Raw genomic sequence first — 18,574 nt, 5'->3', positions numbered from 1 at the left:
ACAAAATAAAGAATATTTAGATTTTTAGTTATTTTAATTTTGATGCAAAAGACGAGTATTTAGTCTCAACTTGAAACTACCAATGCTTTCTCAACTTCAGAGTAAAACAAAAGCAACTCTTATCAGTGTTCAAATATCAATATGTCTTATTTGCAATTACCTCAAAACTAAAGGCATACAAAATTAACATAACAAAGCATGTTACACAGAAACTTTATAATTGTTCAACACATCAATTAATGGCACAATATAAATTTATGCATAAAGATAAATTACTAATAACGTTAAAATAAATCTATAAATCACACATTCACATTAAAATTTGGAATAAATTCTTCAAGACTAAAAATAAATTCCAAGTATTTAATAAACAATTCATAATCAGAAATTTATTTAAAACTACAAGATTGATTGAACATAATTTCTTTGGTATGATCACATAATTAAAAACCTTTAAATTATTTACTGTTAACATTATATTTTTTTGACACAATCATACAAAAATATTGTACGACATTGTTTTAAATCACAGAAATATATTTTATACATTACTTACAGACAAAAGTCTTCTCGTAAATTTATCCTAGACACAAAATATTATCAGCTCATTAAAAGGTCAAACATTTGGGGTGGAGTTCCCGAAAAGGAATTCTCAGATGATATATTTTTTTAATTTTTAATTTGTGTATTTATTTACTTAAAGGTAATAAATCACTATGTGAGGTAGGGTTAAAGGGAAGCTATTTTGGATCTAATCCTACTTGGTTAAAAAAAAATGTAGGCGGTTTGAGGGGAAGGGATTCCACCCCCTTTACCTCACATAACTTTGAAACAGTTTGTGAATGGTATAAAATAACTAAACCATAGGTAAAAAATGAAAAACATGAACTCACTAGAAAAGCCCATTACAAAACTGTAACTAAAACTACAAGATCAGCAAATCATCAATAGTTAACATTATTTTGGAAGCTTATGGCAAAGGAGTGGAAGGTTTTAAGAAAATCTTTGCACTAGAATACTATGCTTCAATTTGCGAACAAGGCATGAGAGTTAACCTACATATCAGTTAACTAATCACCAGATAATTCTAACTCATCAATGTGACAACATTTAATGATTCAACCCATTGACAAATCAATTTTTTATGATTTCTTTATCTCATCATTCCACATGTCTTGCCTTAGTCAACTCAGCCACTATGCCACTGTCGGCCGGAACGAGTGGACTAAAGTATGAATGCAACACTAGCACTTGCAGGTGAGATTCAACGAACTACAGGATTAGTGCGGCTAATGAACTACAAAATTCCGTGATGAGCTAGACTCGCAACAAGGTTTTAAAGGGGTAAGATTTTTTTTTTTTCACTAACATAATCCAAAATTTCAATGAGTCATTTAACTCATAAAACTTTCAAGTTTCAATTCATCACTAGAAGTTCATACCAACTAGAACGTTACTATAATTTACGTGCGTTTTGATTATTTTCTCTAAATACAGTATTATCAACAGAGATATTGATAATAAATAGTTGGAGCACAAATTCGAACCCAGAAAAAAGGGCACATCTTCAGACTTATAAATATTACACTTCGGTACAATACATTGTACAGTTTTATAACACAAAGATATGAAGAGAAACAATTATTAGATGAATATAGTTAACTGTGAATAATAAATCAGTTGCATTATTAATTTTACACATTTCTGCATATAACAAAGTAACAATAAACAACATGTAGGTATTTATATGGTAATTAGAAACTGAATATTCTTGTTTCAGTTTTAATGGTGATATTGGAATGTTAAAAAGTTAATAAAACACCTTCAGGATATTTCCTAAGAGAAAGAGTTAATAACACTGTACTGTATACACATATAAAAAAAAAAAAACTCAGCTTAAAAGTTGGATGATTTATGAAAATATTAAAACATATTTACACATTATAGTTTATGTACATTAGAGAGTCTCAACAGGAAGTAATTATAATACTTCGCTGCAGAAAGGTAATTAAGTATTTAGGATAAATACACAGACATATATATATATATATAAACTTCTTTAAAGAGATTTAAATTTACATATTATTTCTTTGATCAACCATTTTCACCAGATTAAGCAAGAACAACTTCGTTCGAGATACAAAATCTAAAACCTTCATTACCTTTTTTTACTTAGAGATAAAATGAATTTAGAATGAGTGTTACTACTACAAAACCTTAAGACTTTTCTCATATTGGAGAACAATAGTAAAACATTGCCTATACAATGTACATACAATTTTTTGCATTACATTAAACGTTCACCACTACAGAGCAAGAAAAAATTTTTAATAAAGATTAAAAATTGTAACAGGAGGATAAAACATTTAAAAAAAGGGCTACACTTTATGACTACTAATTCACTACTATCTAAGCAATGAAGACATCAGCGACACAAGAGTTTTGTGATTGGTAAATATTTGGAAGATACAAATCTTTAGAGATATTTGTCTTTAACAATCAAATACGAATTTAAAACTAAAAGTGAAGTTAGCCAGCGATGTACATGGATTGCAACACTACAAGCCTAATTTTTGACACTAGAAAACCAGTAAACTTGGTTTTTCTGCCACTGCACTGAAACGGTAAATTTCCAGCCTAGTATTTGAGAATTAATAGTTAATTTTCTACGTTATTTATTTGTTTATGTTTTATCATTCGTGCTGACTAAGAATAAAAGTCTACAATATTTGAAAATAAAATTAAAGCACCTAAATTTGGATAAAAAAAACACTAATGTTAGGTCAGAACAGGATTATCCTCAAAAGACCCTATCATGATTTGCCTAACATTTCCAATCTAATTGGTTGAGATTTTATTAACTTATCATTTATTACCTATAGATATTTCATTCTGAGACTAAGGAGCAAACTATTTCAATGACTTTGAATCATAGGCGTTCAGCAACAAAACTGTATTAATTTACAACGTAAAGGCAAGAAAGCAAGCTGGACGGACGAGTCACCTTTCTGATGGCTTCCACAGCTGCACCTGTAAAGTGACAAAAGCAAATTACAAGGGGACACATGGAGTATAACAGGCAATACATATGATATCTCTACAGAGGACCAAACAGCAGCAGACATAAGAAACAGAAGGCTAAGATTGAATGAGCACGTAATAAGACAAGAAGTATCAATCAATCTTTATTCACATATACATTGAGTACAGTGTTGCATCAAGATGATACCCCTCACGCCAAATGTCCGAGAAGAATCTGATAGGAAGGTAACCAGAAAACAGGAGGGGTGAAGAAAATTAAACCAATAGCAGAAGAGGGTACCCAAAACGACAGTTGAGTTGGTAAGAGTCCTCGGAGCCTTGCTGTGCTAAATAATTACAAAACAACAAAGAACATTTCTAATCCGATAGTGACATACTTCAATTACAATCATCATGACTACATAAATCATCCACATGTATAATTTTAGTGAAGACGTTATTTTAAAATAAAAAACTTAATTCACATGGAAAAAAATTTATTTAGAAAATCAGAAGAGTGATAGAAAAAAACCAAAAAGTTATTTTTTATTTCAATAGATTATAGTAGTTAATAAGCACAAAGCTAGAGAGAAGCACTCAATACAAATCAGGTTAAAACCCATAGAAGTTATTCCATAAAGCTGCAGCCTGTTAAATTTCATGTTTTGTTATTGACAAAAATACTCAGTATAAAAATAAAAAATCGTCAATGGCAAAGGACTGAAAGAGGGGATTATGTTATCACATCACAAAGAATGAGAACTTTTGTTTGCAGTATTTGTCTTTATGTTTTGCATGTCTGTATTAAGCCACATACAAACTTGTCCTTGATATTACAAAAGTATTACAGGAATAAGGGGATTTAAACACTCTCTGGTCTCAATCAGATCACAGTTGTGGTATTCAGCAGAGCTTTAGATGAAAAAGAATATCACAGAATATATAAATCCACAAACATTTTACTTTCATAAGGATTTCAGATTATCTGTTCAAAGACAATAGTTGTTAACCATAACCAGGAAAACAGGACGAGCAGTAGACACATTTTGTATGCAAATATTATCTAGTTGAATGGGCCACTGAGTATAAAGCTGTCAGAATTGATTTCTTAAAAATTTAATGATACTTTGATCAATAATGTGGTCTGCTAAGGTTAAAATAGTCTTTTATGTTTGGATTGATTATTAAATGGGTTTATACAACAACAATCAGTAATATTAGTACACTGTTCACTTTCTTCTTGAATAGGTTTCCCTGGTCACTTACTGCAGAATTGTGGTCTTCTAGTGACGACCATGTTAAAATCAACGTATGGCTATCACTCACCGTTGTTTTAGCCTCGATGTAGAGAGTGCTATCCTCAGGGTGACTTGACTACACAGTGATGACAAATCAAGTGGTTGACATTCTACATCGAGGCCAAAACTTCGGTAAGTTATTGTGATTTGTTGATTTTGACATGGTCCTTACCAGAAGACCACGATTCTGCATTCAATTTCATTGTAAAACTGGATATCATTTTAACATGAGAATGGAATGTCTAGTTCTCTCTACAGGGGTCAAAAGCTTTGGCACAGATTCTGAGTGCCATCTTCGGAGCAGTAACAGAACACTTGGGGATTGGCGTTTGCTACAAAAGCGCAGATAAAATCAGCATGAAAGCCGAGTCGCAGAAGAGTTCACGATAAGATTGAAAGTACAAGGACGTTATTTCACCTGAAGTATACAATGTTATAGTGTGACTTTACTACTAGCGTTGGAAAACATTGCACATAATTTCCTCACCTCCTATTGAGCTTTCTTGGCAGCATTCTTCTTCGCCTTCTTGCCCTTCACAGAGTCTTGTTGTCCGCTGTAGCCGTAGTAGATGAACTGACCGACGAGCACTGCGTTGCCAAGAGTTGCTAGCGCATAGGTCACGATGATCACTGGGTCTCCTGTCTCTTGGATGGAGGTGAAGATACGAGCGGTCGAACCAAACAGCAACATAACACAGGTCATGGCTGACAACTGTCCTGTGCTACCGTTACTGTAGTTAGTCCACGCTTGAACCATCTGCAATCGTAAAGTCAAAAGTGATTCTCTGGATACTGTATAGGTAAATATTTAGGCTACTGGTAGGAAAAGGAAACCATTTCTGCCCTCAAGATTTATATACAATTTTACTACTGACACACCACTACCAAGTAGTGTTAGAATATACATGGCCTATAGAGAGCAGCAGTCTGATGGCTGGGAGGGAATGTGTTTAAAAATAATTTTGCTGGAACCACCGAGTTTGCAGACAAAAATAAAATATTATTTGGTTTATGTTTATAACCTTCTAGAAAGTTTTAATATTAGGATACTGTCTATTAGTCTTTGATAAGCCTACCTGTCTCAAATCTAGGTACCTATCACATGATAATAGATTTACTCCATGAATCAAGAGGAATCCATCTCAATTAGACCTAATAAATACTAACTTAAGTTAGGCTAGGTGAAAAAATCATCAGTCTTAAAACGAGTTTAAAAAATCAGTATTACCCTTTGTAAAAATAAATATGGCCACCATCATATGTTGTAGGATGAAATATAAAAAATGTTTTGCGTGTACAATGTGGCCTACTCGATGGCTTACAGTAGGCAGATGAGTGTGCAGTAATTAATTTAAATATTTGTGTTTTGATCCTCTTAGCAGTCAAATAAAGACCATAGTATCCCGAATGACCAACCTTTCCAGCGAACATGATAGGAACGCTAACAGCTTGCAGTGACCACAATATGTCCAAGGGCGTGAGTCCACCCAACAACGCGTACAATATGATGGAGAACACACCAACAAACACAGCCGCTAGGTTACTCGAGTAGTTGAAGTGAAGTACCATTGCGGCAATGAGTGTTGTCTGTATGAGTAAGAATAGGGCATCACCCCATGCACTGCAAAGTTATAAAAAAATCATTAAAGTTTTCCATAAATAGAATAATATAACTAACTTAATAATATATAATATTATTTTAGTTGGTTCTGGCTTAAGAACCATAGTAAAACTTTACACTAGGCCTACACAAAATAATCGAATAATTCACTGTCACTGACAGCTTTTTTACCCAAGGAGGGTTTGAGTACCTAGGAGGGAGTTATGTCTTCAGTTATGAAGACATAAGTTAAATGCTGTGTATTTAGGATAGGGCACTAAGTTTTATTTGGATTCAAGTAAATATGACCCTTCTAACTGGGAATAAAATCTGAGTAAGAAATACACATATTAACTTAGCTTTTCAATATTAAAGCAATTCTTGGAATATATTTAAACCTTAAAAAGTTCTTAATTATTCAATACTATCAGATAATACAGCTCAAATCATGTAAGCTGGCACTTGACAGCATTTGCCGTCATTGATCTACGAATCCTTAAAAATTGAAATGAATTTTCAACAAAAACAAAATGTCATCAAAATCTTACCTAAAAGTAAAGCCTTTAGCATAACTATAGGCAACTCCAGTAGTGACTGCATACAAGTCTAGTATCACACTTAGGAAACTTAGGCCAGCTGCACTCTTGTTTTGCAAAATTTTGATTATCTGGGGCAATTTCACTAAAACACAAAAACAGCCAAATTAGTCTTAAAACTTTTTTCGTAAGCATGTTTGAAATTGTCTTGTTTAATCAACTATTATAAAAGACTAGTGCACCTGTAGCTCGAATTCGAGCAATTGCTAAGTATTCCAGGTGTTATTTCAAAACGAATTAACAGTCATAATTTCCGATGACTTAAAAGAGTCAACTCAAAGATAATGTAATCAATCTAAAGGAAAACAAAGGAAAACATAAATATCAATATATCGAAGAAAAAAATCAGATTGATAATAATAATGCATGTTTCCTTTAACAGGAAAGTAACAATCAATCTTTACATTGGTTCCAAACCCATCAGATATGAGGGTTTTAAATGGGTAAATCTTGCCTGTATAGGTCTAGCTTTGTTGATTGTATACATCATACTAATCTTACTAATATCATAAATGTGAAAGTTTGTGTGTTTGTTTGTTTGTATGTTTGTTTCTTTGAAGTTCAATCACGCATTCACTACAGGACGGCAGGGCCGATTTACCAAATAGGCACGGTAGGCATGTGCCTAGGGTGCAAGGCAATTTGGCTTTTTGGGGTGCACCAAAAAATTGGTAAATAAATAAAATGGTATTTGTATTTGCATGCGATCGCGGTTAACTTCTGGTAATCCCTCGCGGTCGTGTGGACATCGTAATCGTCTCCCGGGATTGCGGAAAATGAATCATATTCCTCAGTCGTATGAAAATCATCATCGTCTTCCGCAATCGCGGCAAAATTCTGACTGTTTCCCGCGGTTGTGTAGACATTATCATCGTCTTCTGCGATCGGGGCAAAATTCTGATCATACCTCGGGGCTGTGAAGACATTATTGCAACATCTCCCGCGGTCATGTAGACATAATAATTGTCTACCGCGATTACGTTAAAATGGTAATCATCTCCCACGGTCGTGTGGAGATCATCATTGTCTTTTGTGAATGAGGCAAAATTCTGATCATCCCTCGCGGTCGTGAAGATATCACCAAACTGTATCTATATCCTTTCCCGCCGTTGTGTTGACATAATAATCGTCTGTCGGATTGCAGCAAAATGGTAATCACAGATACGTCACTGTTGTCATGCGGGATCACGGTAATTAGAAAATTCCAGGAAGAAATACAAAATTCACGCATGATTCCTAAAAAAAGCAGCATAATTCCCTGTTTTCCCAGCCGGTGGACACCTTGAATTAAAGGGGCGCTGCTATTAGTTTTGCCTAGGGTGATGACAGGTAAAAAAAACGGGCCTGCTGGATGGATTGGGCTAAACTTTGGCATGATGATAGCTCACATTTCCGATTAACATATAGGCATATTCTTATCTCAAAAATCCTTTCGGGCTCCGCCCCAGTGGCAAATTTTTAATAATTTCCGGTTTGTTTCTTTATTGTTTAGGTGAAGTGGTAGAACATTTGGTAGATGTGTAATACTATAGTATACTGTAAAGTTAAACAAACAAATTTTATCAAACTGTGTCCTCCCCCATTGCAAATGCAAAGCTTGAGTATAACTGCAATAAGCATTTTATACTTATATGCCAACCCCATACGTAGAACGGGTACTCTGCTAGTAATTATAAATGTGAAAGTTTGTGTGTTTGTTTGTTTGAAGTTCAACCACGCATTGGGATTGTCAATCAACTACTGGTCGGATTGGGTTGAAATTTAGTATGATGATAGCTCACATTCTCGATTAGACATATTCTAATCTCAAAAATCCTTTCGTGGTCCGCCCCAGTGGCTCTAGAGTTTCCCATGTTAACCTTATGAGTATATTCATATTTTAAAGGAATTAGGGTCAAGTGGGCATGTGGAACTAGGTTTTAGCATAGCAACTTTGAACTTACGTTGCTCAGGTAATATTATACTTGTAATTGTGAAATGTTTTGTACCATAACTACAACTAATTAGCTTTTTTAAGACAATAGCCTAACTAAAAAAAAATGTTTTTTGCTTATAACAAAAATTGTGTTTTGTGGTTCTAGTTTGCCCCACCATGGGGGCAAGTGGAACCAACTACATCTGAATTAAAATATATTGCATTAAATAATTGCCATTACAATAAATAGCAGATATATATGCGTTATTGTAAAATCCGATAAATTATTGGATCTTAGCATTTTTCGGCAAATTAAGTCATCCAATATATCGGATCTTAGCAATTTTCATTAAAAAGCAGTGATTCGATATATTGGATCATAGCACCGAAAGGGTTAAGTTAAGGATGAAAAAGTAACAAATTGCCAAAACTTAGGCCTAAATCAAACTTACCCATTAACGAACCAGCAACTATTGCAAGACCAAGGCCTTTGCTCACCGCAGCCTTTAAACATGGGACTAAAACAAAAAAAAATAATTAGGCCTACTTAATCCACTAAAATCTAAAGGTAGCCTACTAATTATGATTTACTAATTCTAAACAGCCTACTCTACTTACCTAAGCCTATGATAAGGTGAATGCATTTGCCATAGGTCTAATTTAAATATTCACTTATTTTTTTGTCCTAGTTTATATGGAGCTGCCTACAGCTAAACAAAATTTACTTTATCCCTCCGCCCTCCGGGAGGTGAATAAGAAATTTAAATCCAGTTTTAACGGTTGTGCAAACTTATTTTAGACATTAAAGTTTTAAAAAACCTCTGATTAAAAGTAATTCAGTTAAGAAGTAGGGTAAATTACTTTTTAAATTTCCTGTGCTCTCCTTGAACCAATTGGCTGATACCAACCGCAATCACCCATATTTGATATAAGTTAGGCCTACTTACTCACTTAAGTTTAGGTCTACTTGTATGGTTATGATACTGATTCACATAAGTTATTAAACCATAAGTTAGGTAGGTTTCTTGCAGTTTCCAAATTTATAAGCTACACCATGTACTTAGCAACCTTGGCTAGGCGCTACTTATTTTAGAAAGCCCTGGATGTTTGAGCCTGGCTATTTGATCAAAATATCTTATTAGGCCTAACTTATTTTGCATAACAAACACAAAGGTTGCCATTTAAGCTCTACCTTACTTAGGCCTACTCTTAGCTAGAATTGTCTATTTAGACCACAGAAAACATACTACTATAACCCAGAATGCCAGCCGCATGGTAAAAACCTTTAAGTATTTTGAGAGAGCTTTGCCTGTCAATTCGTAGGCAGCGCCACCAGCGTTGCTATGTACTGCCTACGATTGACAGGCAAAGCTCTCTCAAAGTAGCCTTATTAACGTTTTTTACCATGCGGTTGGCATCCTGGGTTAGGCCTATAGTAAGTTTTCTGTGATTTAGACTAGGTATCTATCTGGCCTAGCTATACCTAAACAGTGGCAGATACAGAGGGGGGGCGAAGGGGGCGACCGCCCCCCCCATCGGGCATACATATATATATATTTTTTACTGCATGTATTACAGTACCGTAGTGCATATATATTGCGTAAAATAATTTGTCACACTAACTTTGTATAAAACTGCCATTTTGGAGACTTCCATAAATTTTTGGGGGGGTACCCCCGAATTCCCCAGACCCCGCGGTTCGCCCCCCCCCCCCTTGTGACTGTTCTAGATCTGCCACTGTTCCTAAATAACAATTAACTAATTTAAGGTATTTTAATAATGTCTTTTGGTAAATCTGAACTTTCTTGACTTCTCTTTAAAACGTTTTAAAATTATTCCTACTATCTTAATAGACAAGAAAATACCTGTAAAACATTTTTTAAGGTGCGGAAACCACTGCAAATTACGAAAATATATGGATCTATTTTTTCAAGTCGCGGAGCACATCGCCTGTCGAGGAACGAGGAGCGGAGTGATACTGACTGTCTGGTGACTACTTTCTTTTGGGCTCCTAGAATGGTTTGTGTTACCAGCTGACCATTGATTTAATATTGATTGTTAATTTTAGGGTAATTTTTAATCACATTAATATAAAATGATATTTTACTATTCTAAACTAACCTAACCAAACGTGCTGTAAGTTATGGTTACATATATTGGTTTTACAGCAGAGAAGGCATGTGGGGAAGGCAGGTCGTGGTTTATGAAAATTCTTGACTCCATTAAAAGTGGTCCTTTGAAGTAAGGTTAGATTAGGTAAGTTAAAGTGTAGGTTATAGGTAATTGGGTCGTCTTTTGAAATCGTTTCCTCGTTTAACCAACTATTCCAAAAGTTAAAGGGGGAGCGAGCTGGCGTAGTGGCTAGAGCGCGGGACTTCGGTCCGTGAGGTCCCGGGTTCGATCCCCGCCAAGTCACCAATGGATTTTATCTAAGTGATAATGCCGCAACCCCTAGGTCTAGCCTGAAGTAATGTGAAAAACAATCCCAGGCTCGTGCCTAGCGTCCTAGGACAAAAAAAAAAAAAAAAAAAAAAAAAAAAAATTCCAAAAGTTAAAAAACAATAGGCCTAAGTTTTATGGTGCAACACAAATAAACGACCCGATTAGGCCTACTTACCTATAACCTACACTTTAGCCTACCTTCTTAATCTAACCTTACCGTACTTCAAAACACTTATGTAATGGCCACAAATTCTCATAAACCCAGCCTGCCTTCCCCACACGCCTAAATTAAGTTAGATCAGTGTTCAATCTGCGTTTATTAATAAGTGTAATAACTTACTGTACCATCGATGAAATTCAACATACTGTATAACCTATGAGTTATTATCGCATTAAATATCAATTTTGATGCGGTTCAATATATCCCTTAGGCCTATTAAATCCTTATTTCTAATCAGCTGGCAACACAAATTGGTGCCCAAGAGTAAGTAGTCACCGGTCCGTATCGCTCCGCTCCTTGTTTCTTGATATGCTCCGCGCATTGAGAAAGTTGCCTAGGATAGTTCATATATTTTCGCAATTTGCAGTGAATTCCGCGCCTTAAAAAATGTTTTAACCCTAGCAGTGGCCAACCGTCGCCTGGTGACGGTATGACGTTGATGCTTAGAATGGCCAATGTCGTCTGGTGACGGTATAGGCCGAAATTTTTTTAACGGTAAAAAAAACACTTACAATCAACTCAGATGAGAATAATATATATACCATTCGAAAGATCACATTCTGAACTTTCATTTGATTACATAAACAAACCCTGTAGCAGGTATATAACAATGTCACGACAATTAGAAATCAAATGAAATTTTGGCGCGGTACGACTTTTGCAGCCGACACTTGGGAACTGGCAAAACACGTCTTGTTTGGCATTACCCTGCTCGGGTAATTTTCGACTTGGGATATTGCGGGTGGTACCACTGGATAGCCATTGATTTTATCTTCATTGTGGTAGTGATATTTATAACTAAATATTGATTGCACAATCGGTACGATTTTATGAAAACAGCTGTTTTCGAAATTTCTAACAAATGGCCAACAGTCGTCTGGTGACAGTATGGAAAATACGAATTATATACAGTGAAAGTTATTATTACTAGTCATATAGTATATCATTTTGAAGAGGAAGAAATTTAGATTCAGAGAGTGGCAGCCCTGCACTTATTTCTGTATGCTCGCATGTAGACGACAAGTGAGTCATTACTGCTACTGTCTGTCAGCTGTCTTGTATTGCCATTGTTTGTTTGTGTTGTTGCCGTAATAGTTTTATCCGTGATTTATTACTAAATATGTTATTAAGTTTTGTAGTGTTAGTGTTAGTGAAGTGTTGTGTGTGTGTATAACAGTAATCTTCATGCATAAATATTACTGAATTGTGTGAAATAGTGTTCATAAAAGGTTGTATTTTGTTAGCATCATGTCCTAAAATGACGATTCTGACATTCAGAGATTGTTGTACCTATATAATGATATACCCAAGGTGTTATACATTTTTATAAAGGTAAATGAATACACTACAACATGTTTATAATTGTTTGGGGGTAAAAAATTTTGTAAAAAAGTTATAGCCTATACTAAATAGGCCTACTACTGTATTTTGTTAGCATCATGTTCAAAAATGACGATTCTGACATTCAGAGGTGCTATATATGCTATATAATGATTTACCCAAGGTGTTATACATTTTTATAAAGGTAAATGAATACACTACAACATGTTTATATTGGTTTGGGTGTAAAAAATTTGGTAAAAAAATTATATAGGCTAGGCCCTACTAAATACTGTACACTCCATTTTCTGGAAATGCGCAAAAAATTCAAAACGTTCTCAAATTGATACATAATCATAGGTGAAAATAACTTTTTACCATCATACTTATGACTTTTTTGGATTCCTTACTTCATTAGCTTTACAAATATGTAGGCTACATATCATCAGCCTACATAATGTTTCACAACACAAGCAAACACTGTAGGCTATAGTTTACACTTATTTGCGGTTTTGCGGTTATTGTATTATTATGTCCCTATTACGTACCTACAAAAAAAAAATATTTCTAACATGTTATACATTTTTATGTAGGTAATTGAATACACTACAAGATTATTATGTTGGTTTGAAGTAAACAAATTTGGTACAAAAGTTGTATACTAAGTACTGTAAATTTTTTTCTCGAGAAATCGCTAAAATATAAAAACATTATTTTATATACGTATGTTTATAGGTAAAAAATTATTTTTACCATAAACTTTATGACTTTTTTTGATTCCTTACTTCATTAGCTTTACAAACATGTATATATCATTATTAGTATACACATATATTATAGAACTTTTTACAACATAAACTAACACTGTACGGTTTTCAATTTTTTCGGTTCTCCGTTTGTCATTATATTTCGCCCCAAAAACTTATAAAAAAAATATTTTCCTAACATGTTGTATATTTCTATGTAGGGAATTAGATTGTCTACAAAATGTATATAATGAATTTCCCATAAAAAAAATCCGTAGAAAAAAAATGCAGAGGCCGCTTTTGAAATTTCAAAAAAAAAATTCAATTTTTTTTATTTTTTTCACTTTACCGATAAAATACACTGTCTAAATCATTATGATATTACTATTTCTAGATTCTCCTGTTCTTTCCGAACAAAATGAATATGAGGTTGGCTAGGTTTACTTGTACGGTTGAATTTTTACGAATTTTCAAAAAATGGTCTGCAAAATCGCCAAAATGGGTTGGCCATTCCCCACTTCTAACATTGGCCACTGCTAGGGTTAAAGGTATTTTCTTGTTTATTAAGATCGTAGGAATAGTTAAAAAACGTTTTAAAGAAAAGTCTAGAAAGTAAAAAAATACCTGTCTTTTTGATAGGTTAACTTAACAAGTTACATCAAGGAAGTAAGTTAGGCCCTAGGGCCAAGGCATAGACTAAGTTAGTGTTTCCAATCTAAGTAGCCTACATCTAAAACTTACCATCAAGGAAGTTGAAGTTAACAAAAAATTCGTCGTAGCACTTCGGTGGTAACAAAACTAACATCATATTTTTAAAGTAGGCATACAAATGTTCTTTATCCATTTTAAAATTGGGTTTTTAAACCGACCTGAGTTTAATTTATTGATTTATTTAAAGGAATATCTACAGTTTCTACGACTTACAGTTCATTCAATTTAATTGTCCCTCATAAATGTTTTAAATTGATCACGAGAATGATTCGCCTACCCTAATTTACACAAAATTAGTCAATCGATTCTCTATTCTCAGTGTGTGAGGTTATGTTTCGCTGTGTGTTGTTTATCCGATCACAAACGGAACACGACACGAAACTCGGAACGCCGAACGAGTCAAATCTATTAGATTAGATCTTAGATGTTGGCAGTTTTTTTTGTGGACGTGGATTGGATTGGCTTGTTGGCTGAAGATTAGATCAATGATTCATTCCCAAACACCACCAAACTACGATTGGCCTACCCTTGAGCATGGTTCTCGAGTCGAGAGTGCAAAAACGAAAAATCTCACACTGTATAAAAACATGCAGAGTTTGATATTCTATAATTTCATGTTCCATAACAAAGTTGAACTATTGAAAACTTTGACTGATTGCCTAATCAACTTTTTCTATACCGGATGTATGGATAAACGATTTATTTTGAGGTGAGTACAGGAATAATCTAATTAACAGATTGAGCTGCTTCATTCATAAACGACGCCGATTCCTGCCAAATCACAGATCCCTGCTTTTTCCATAAAATTGGTATATAATTTCGACTTCGACATCACTCCCGACAACATCGCTGGAGCTATGCTTCAGGGGGAGGGCACCTGACACTTTGTCAAGCAGTTCGCCGAGACTATACTTTCGGTATAAAAAGACGATCTCGATCAAATTTGACGTTCAGTAGAATATAAGAATGAAAGTCCTAATGGCATAGTTAAAAAAACCTAGCCCAAAGTAATGTGCTAAACAGTTCCAGGCTAGTGTCCAAGGAGATGAGGGGATTTTTAGCCGGTAGTCTGGGGACAAAGAGCCAGTGGGAGTACTGTACCATAGACTAACCTGTTTTATCTATGATAGTAGTATGTTTTCTGTGTCTCAGTACAGTCATAGATAAAACATACTCCCTTAGTAGATTTCTCATCCTTATGGAACAGCTGAAGACAATTTTATTGTTAGTTCTGTACGGTTTATGTAAGAGGTCGTGTTTTGTTTACAATTTGTTTCCCGTTATTACAGCCATTTAAAACCTCGTTTAACCAAATAATACGATCTAATCATAAACAATAACTTGTCCCCTAGTTATATAACCAAACAGTAAAGCACAAATCAAGAAATTAACCCTAAAATAATGGAAACAGAGTTTCATCGACACTAGCGCCTTTGTGTCACGTATATGAACTAGACACGAAAAACGTGCTTCAACATTTACAATGGGATGAAAAGTCTACTTGTGTTGGTTAGTCTATGCTACTATTACCCAGAATGCTAACCGCAAAGGAGGCCGTGGTTAAACGGAGAGAGCTTTGCCTGTTAATTCGTAGGCAGAGCCACCAGCATTCTCTCCGAGTACTTAACACTGTTAAACACGCGGTTAGCATTCTGGGTATTAGTAGTATGTTTTCTGTTACTGTTACTGAGAGGACATTGAACCTCTCGGACTCAGAGTGAGTGAACACATTTTAACCTCCCTCCAAAAAAAATATTTTAAACGGTTATTTTAACCTGCTTGTGCCATTAGCATTAAATGGCGATAACACCATTCACAACTCTAGTGCTCTATAACTTTTAAATATAGGCAAGATAAAAACATATTAGTGAGATAAACTGAGTCATATTTGCAAAAGCATTTGAAAAACAAGAAGAGTATTACATAATAACTCTTCAATATAGATTCTAAGGAGATAAAACTGTTCAAACGCAGTTAATTTCGTTTCAAATACAAACACAATTTATGAAAGAAAATAAAATCGGTCATCAGGTAACACTCTTAATATTCTTTTAAAAATCTCTGAAGCTGAATGAGAGACGCCAATTCATCAGCTCCTTTCACTGGAACGCTGTATCGGTTTTTAATAACTCTTAGTTTTGTGCGCCTTTTATTTCAGTTTTATTTTCATCCTAAACAAAACAACTAACTGTAGCTTCTTTGTTTCGTTTTCTTTTGTTTGTATCCCCCTAAATATTATCATAAATTGTAATGACGTTTTAATGTTCCATGAATGAATGTTTTATTAATGCCTGCCTATACTTAATAACAAAAAAATATAAGAATAAGTGCAATAATAGTTTATTTTTTATAATGAAAAAGCCGTTTGGTAATACTATGAAGAAATTATACTTAATAACAATTAGATAAAGAGTTCCTTTATATACAGTATTTAGTAAATGTATCAAAACATAGCTAATAACTAAACCTTTCCTCTCGTATTATAAATTTAAATTTCCAACTTTTTATTCTCAACATGGAAATAATACTAGTTTTTGTCAGGACATATACATTCATGAAAGAAATCGCTAATATTTTATCCAGATTGTTAAAAAAACTCATCATTAATTTAAAGCTAACTTTACTTCACATACAACTAATCCTAAACTTACAAACAACTTAAAACGTCTTGAAAAGTAAAATGCTCCAAAAGAAGGAGAAATTTTGGAGGGAATTTCATATTTAATTTCTTTATTCTATCGCACACACAGTAATATTATTTTCAATTTTGCAAATATTCAGGCAGAAAGAGATGTCGCATATGCCGCATATATCATGAGCACAATGCCGCTTCACACTCCTCACAGCTTTACATGAAATGAATATAAATTATGCCCAGAACTGCTTCCTGATTTATTGTTTGGTTTTGAAAAAAAAACCATTGACATTTCTTATGTTCCACCATGTTACTTCATAATTTACTTTTTTAAGAGTTTTAATATATTAATACCACTTCCCATGTGATATAAAAGTTTGGAGCCAAGAAAATAGATGAAGTTCAGGACCATCTCACCAGAGATTGACATAAGATCACAAATTTCCCTTGGATCTCAAATTACATATAAGTCATTGGAAAACGTCATGTTACATTATAATACATTATGAAATGTGTAATACTTGTAATTTGAATGTGTAATACTTGTATTTGAAACCCTAGATTGGTCCTAGAGAAGTCAGCAGTTGTTTTATGATTCGTAACTGGACTCAGCTGTTCCTGTTAATTGGGTTCTAAATAAATTATCCCGGCTAATAAAAAAGCTAATCTTACTTCGTAACAAAGATGCACGGATTATTTTACTCCACTCAACACTCATCCGTCCTTTTTTCACAGATGAAGATTTTTTGGAAAAGGGCAGAAGAAAGAAAAACACTTCTTTCTGTAGACAAAGGTAAAATTCAGATCTACAACTCCTTGGTGGTCTAAATACAAGAAATAAAACATGACAACTACACCAGTTTTAAAAGAGTAACCAATTTTCATTATATTGAAATTATACTATTTAATAGTATGTTTGAACACCTTATGTAGTTCTTAAAGGATATCCTGTATTTTAGAGCGTATGAGCAGTGAATTCTCCAAAGAAAGAATAAGTTTGACTGCAACTCCAGTTTTTACAGAGTTGATCACGGAAATATTTCAGGCTTATTCAAAATTCTCCCAAACCATTTTCGTCGGGGGATATTTTGGTAATGTATAATTCAACATCAACGATTAAATCTAGTTCTAGGTAAACATACATAACAATCAAACGAGGTGACGGATATAAATATATTCATGCATTATTAATGAGCACATATTGGATTTTCTACAGAAACAACCCCAGCATACAGATGTTGTGTTCAAAGTGCAATAATTGTTTGTATGATTCCAGTTTGCATGCAAACAAGATTTTACTTGCTAAACAATTAGTGGACCAACAACCAACACCCCCTCCCACTTTCTACGAAATTTAAAAACTCATTAAGGATGTGGTTATCAATCAATATTGTGTGATACATATTTTAGCGTTTCCATAATGTCACACTTATATAAATTATAATAATTAATATTTGCTGATATAACGAATACGGTTTTTGCTATGGTTTTATCTAACTTGACATACTATTATAATTCAAGGAAGTTTAAAAATATATAAACGTACCAATGACCATCAAATATCAAGTATTACTTATTCAATATTTTTATTTAATTTTTGTAACTTAAATGTGAGAAATATACGAACAATTAGAAAAAAATAGCAATTTTCAATGACAGTATACCACCATATCCACCAGCACTGATTAAATTATAATCAGAACCGATGGACACTTTTAACTCAAGATAAAAGAAACCTTTTTGCACACGATGAAAAATCCTGTCCCGACCCCATCCCAAAACCAAGATCCCATTTCGTCCCATAGCCGAACTAAAAGTACACTCATCTACTCATCTACTCCAACAAATAGGCTTATAAAACTTAACACAATCATGAGTATGTTGTTACTAAATCCGAGTTTATGTTTTTATTTAAAGTTTAAGTAAGATGTAATATTATGTAGACTAAGGTAATAGCAATCGATTCAACAAACGAATTTAGTTGAAAAATGTATGCAATATTTGGAAATGAAAGATATCATATTAGGATGGCCTAATGCATTTTACTGGAGATATAAGAAAAGTTGATTT

At 33.9% G+C, this 18,574-nt stretch overlaps 1 protein-coding gene across 1 annotated transcript; it reads right to left on the bottom strand.

The window, feature by feature from the left end:
* Positions 1-226: 226 nt before the first annotated feature.
* On the bottom strand, positions 227-14,238 carry LOC129001314 (mannose-P-dolichol utilization defect 1 protein homolog). Its single transcript, XM_054428568.1, has 6 exons — positions 13,900-14,238; positions 8,883-8,948; positions 6,468-6,600; positions 5,736-5,940; positions 4,807-5,076; positions 227-3,030 (listed from the first exon to the last, which is right to left on the bottom strand). Exons 1-5 carry the CDS (start codon positions 14,000-14,002, stop codon positions 4,810-4,812), a joined length of 774 nt encoding a protein of 257 aa, XP_054284543.1. The 5' UTR covers positions 14,003-14,238; the 3' UTR covers positions 227-3,030; positions 4,807-4,809.
* Positions 14,239-18,574: the final 4,336 nt, after the last annotated feature.

The sequence above is a fragment of the Macrosteles quadrilineatus genome, unplaced genomic scaffold (assembly GCF_028750875.1).
Source record: "Macrosteles quadrilineatus isolate MER2022 unplaced genomic scaffold, UCM_ALF_1.0 Scaffold_8__2_contigs__length_117827958, whole genome shotgun sequence".
Lineage (NCBI taxonomy): Eukaryota > Metazoa > Arthropoda > Insecta > Hemiptera > Cicadellidae > Macrosteles > Macrosteles quadrilineatus.
Note: the sequence above shows the minus strand (reverse complement) of the source record. Positions and strands in the feature narration are given on the sequence as shown.